The 3,480-nt window shown below is 43.9% G+C and overlaps 1 protein-coding gene across 2 annotated transcripts; it reads right to left on the bottom strand.

Annotated features, from left to right (window-relative positions):
* Positions 1–264: 264 nt before the first annotated feature.
* On the bottom strand, positions 265–3,220 carry mid1ip1b (MID1 interacting protein 1b). 2 transcript variants are annotated; one of them, XM_014028570.1, is made up of 2 exons: positions 3,062–3,220; positions 265–2,111 (listed from the first exon to the last, which is right to left on the bottom strand). In XM_014028570.1, the coding sequence occupies exon 2, from the start codon at positions 1,889–1,891 to the stop codon at positions 1,376–1,378; it is 516 nt and encodes a 171-aa protein (XP_013884024.1). In that variant the 5' UTR covers positions 1,892–2,111; positions 3,062–3,220; the 3' UTR covers positions 265–1,375. The 2 variants fall into 2 exon arrangements, with proteins under 2 accessions (XP_013884024.1, XP_013884025.1); XM_014028571.1 differs by having other exon boundaries at positions 265–2,108.
* Between the last annotated feature and the right edge of the window lie 260 nt (positions 3,221–3,480).

The raw sequence follows: 3,480 nt of genomic DNA, 5'->3' as shown, positions 1-3,480 counted from the left end.
GAACCCACTCCGAGGCTTCGTTCACCCTGCACGTCTTAATTTTCAAGCCTGATTTTTTTGCACCCTGTTTACAAAGTAAATGTGTAACGCTACAGATGTTAGCGTGTGTATCGATTCTGAAGTTATAATCAGATGTGATTAAATAATTATCAGCTACAGTTCAGTGTTTACATGTGAACCTGTCTTTGGCTCGAGCAGGATTGTATTTTTGGAACGGGAGCAACGTGCTGACAGTGAAACCAACTCAAGTATCGATCCCACAACTTGAATATCAACGTTTAAYGTTAGCATCACATGTTGCTGTGGATTCTCAGTCAACCAGGACATGGAAAATAAAAAATAATTAAGAGCTGAAGCAACAGGTCCAGGTSTGTTCTTTAGCTGAAGATGTGTGCAGATTTAAACAGCACGACTCCAGGYCAGCGKCTCGACGCACCCAGCCCCGCCTCACTGGATGAAATGAGACACGAGCATTCAGACTGAGGTCGCTTTGGAAACATCAGATCTGTATCTGATCCAGCACCACGTACTGTAAAGACCTGGGTTGTGTCACGTTCAGATTATCATGAAAAACCCAGATGTGGGTCACATTTAGCCGCAGTGTGAACGCAGCCTGAGTGCTCCAGAGTCATTATGATGTCTTTTATTTTGAAAGGATCAAAGTCAGTAATATGACTATTATTCAGAGAAAAATCTAAGCGTTAATGAAGATATTTGAAGTGTTTTGCCTAAAACTCAGATCTTTACCTAATGACAGATTTATAGTTGTTTTATTTCTAAAAAATGTTCTTATATAAATAAAAATGTTCAGACTTTTCATTGAAATGTTTTTGCCTCCTTGTAAAAATATGAATRATTTCCTCAAAGCTGATCAATTATACCTTTTCTTTCTTTTTTTGTTCGATGTTTTTACTACGTTTTAACTTGCAGATGTTAAAAACAGCACAAGAGGAGAAACTAAACTTCTTTTCAGGAGGATTTATTCATAAATTGTGTTTTACCTGTAAAAGAACGGATGAAAAGCAAGCCTCAGCTGCAGGCAAATATCAGCCTGTAAAATGCCACGAGCTTTAAAAAGACTCAAACTGTATATTTATATTAAAATTAAATAGAATAAAAATAAATTCTACAGTTTTCTGACAATATTAAACTCAACATGTATCTGAGATGTTCACCTTTTAAATTAAGTTTTTTTAGAACCTGCTTCAGAACTAAWATCAATCCTTAAAATAGTTTCAGTTTTTGAGTAAACTTTCTGTTTTCAGGATGAAATGATATAAACCGATCTCTGGTTTGAAGTTAATGAGCTAAAGTTTGTGTAAAAAAGYGAACAAACACGCGTACTGTTGGGTTTCTGTAAACGGAAACAGCCGGCTCAGTTCCTGCAGCCAACCTCCTCCTTGTAGCGGTTTGTGAGCGTGTTGGCTTTGTGCGTCAGTTTGGACAGGACCGTGTGCAGTCCGCTCAGGTGGAAGTGGAACTGTTTCTCCAGGTCGTCCTCCTCCAGCTCGGCCCGCAGCTCCTCCTTCAGGTCCGCCTTCTCTCTGGGCCGCTCGTCGGCCCCCCCGGTGCCGATGCTTTCGGGCCACTCGGCGCCTTCGTCCTTCAGCGGCTCGTCCCCCTGCAGGACGCCCCACTCGATGTCGTTCCGGATGGACTTGAGCAGAACGTAGGAGCTGTACATGTCCCCGTCCTCCTGCTGGAAGTAGGCTCGGCCGTTGCTGGTGGTGGTCTCCGGAAGCTTGGGCTCCTGGCTGTGGTCCAGCGGGACGTCGCGCAGCAGGTTCGGCACCATCACCGTCTGGTCCATGTTGTTGACGGCGCCGATGAAGCGGTTCATGGCGTTGAAGAGCGAGTTCTTCTGGTTGTAGGAGTCAGATATCTGCATCATGGTGGACAGGGGGATCACCTGTCCCGTCCAGAACCAAACTTAGCCCGTTAATGCTCTTTGGTGGATTATATGAAGGCTGCAGCCTGATCCTGGGTCAGCTCTGAACCCGCTCCTGATCCCAGAGAGGCACTCACCACTCCCACATCAACCACCGGACCAGCTTCCTGCTTCCAGACCCCGGTCCTGCCTGGTGTTGGACGGCGTCTCTGGCTCCAGACTTCTGGAAAACAAGCAGGAAGAGGAACTGATGGACCAGTGTTTCTGCAGGCGCCTCCTCGGGCTCATACACTCACATCATTTCATCCCAGGTCTCATGCAGCAGGATGAAACAAAGAATCAGGAAGTGTCCAACAGGCTAACACTGTTAGCATGGGAGCTAGCTGCTTCCTAGGAGCCCAGAGTTGAAAAAATATCCCAGAATGTAAATATTTATCTCAAGCATTAGTTCTTAAAAGTTCATGTAATAAACAGAAACTGTCTGCAGCTGCTAACAGCTAGCCATAAATACAAGAAATTAGCAGTTGCTATTCTATGTGTATTATCGGACAGCTGTATCCCTCTGCGTCTTGTTCATCATTTTTATTCCGTTACATCCGGTTAATCTGATCCTTACGAACACACAGACATGTTCTCTTCTACAATAAACCATATTTATGGTCAGTTTTGTTTTGTTTGAATTTTTAGTCATGTTTTCTTTGAGATGCTGCGCCCACAACGCCCAAATGGAAACCGGATGTTTTCAGGTTTAACACGTTTAAAACCTGACATCTACGTTTTTTTCTGGAGGTAAACCTCTTCAGTCTGTCTGAAAGACGAGCCTTAATAAAGGATTTTCTGTTTGTCAAATCTACAGCAAAATTAATGTAATAACAAGGGCGCGTCCGATAATGGAATCCTAAAACAAATAGCGYGTCCGATAATGGAACTAATGTTTACCTGAACGTTTCAATGTAAATTTCGACAGCAAAAATAAAAATAAATCAATGAAAGTAAAAAATATATAATCTTTATTCTAAAGTATTAATCTTCTCTAACAGGACTGAACGTTACCGCTGGTTAACGGTTCATTTCTCCGCAGTTCCCGGATCAGAACCGGTCTGTTCACCCGCCCCAGGCGATGGGTAATTCCGGGTTCCGCTGACTCCGCGGGCACCGGCCCGGTGAGCTTACCGTGGCTCGGTCGCTGTTCCCTGGAGCTCTCAGCTTGGTAAACCGGCGGGTTCTGTTCGTGTACCGGTCCGGGGGTGTGAGAGAGGAGCACCGATGGGTCAGAGAGAAGGACCGTCCGAACCGAGCCAAGAAGCAGGAGGAGGAAGAAGCAGCGAGGGCGGGGCTTACATCAGCAGGAACACATTGAGCCAATCACAAAGAGGGACTCCTGAATCAGCCAATCAGGCGCGACGTGGCGTCACATAGACCGTTGGAAAATGTAAGAACGGATTATTTACAACTTAATTATCTGACTTATATTTTCATGACTTCCTGGATTTTTACGAAAGAATGTAACTTTATTTGTGTGTGTTTGTTATTTAAATTAAATAACCAGGTAAGAAAATTTCCTTTATCATATAATAAATAACAATACTGTC

Source organism: Austrofundulus limnaeus, unplaced genomic scaffold (assembly GCF_001266775.1).
Source record: "Austrofundulus limnaeus strain Quisiro unplaced genomic scaffold, Austrofundulus_limnaeus-1.0 Scaffold781, whole genome shotgun sequence".
In the NCBI taxonomy this organism is placed as follows: Eukaryota; Metazoa; Chordata; class Actinopteri; order Cyprinodontiformes; family Rivulidae; genus Austrofundulus; species Austrofundulus limnaeus.
The sequence above is the reverse complement of the archived record's forward strand: the minus strand, read 5'-3'. Positions and strand labels throughout refer to the sequence as shown.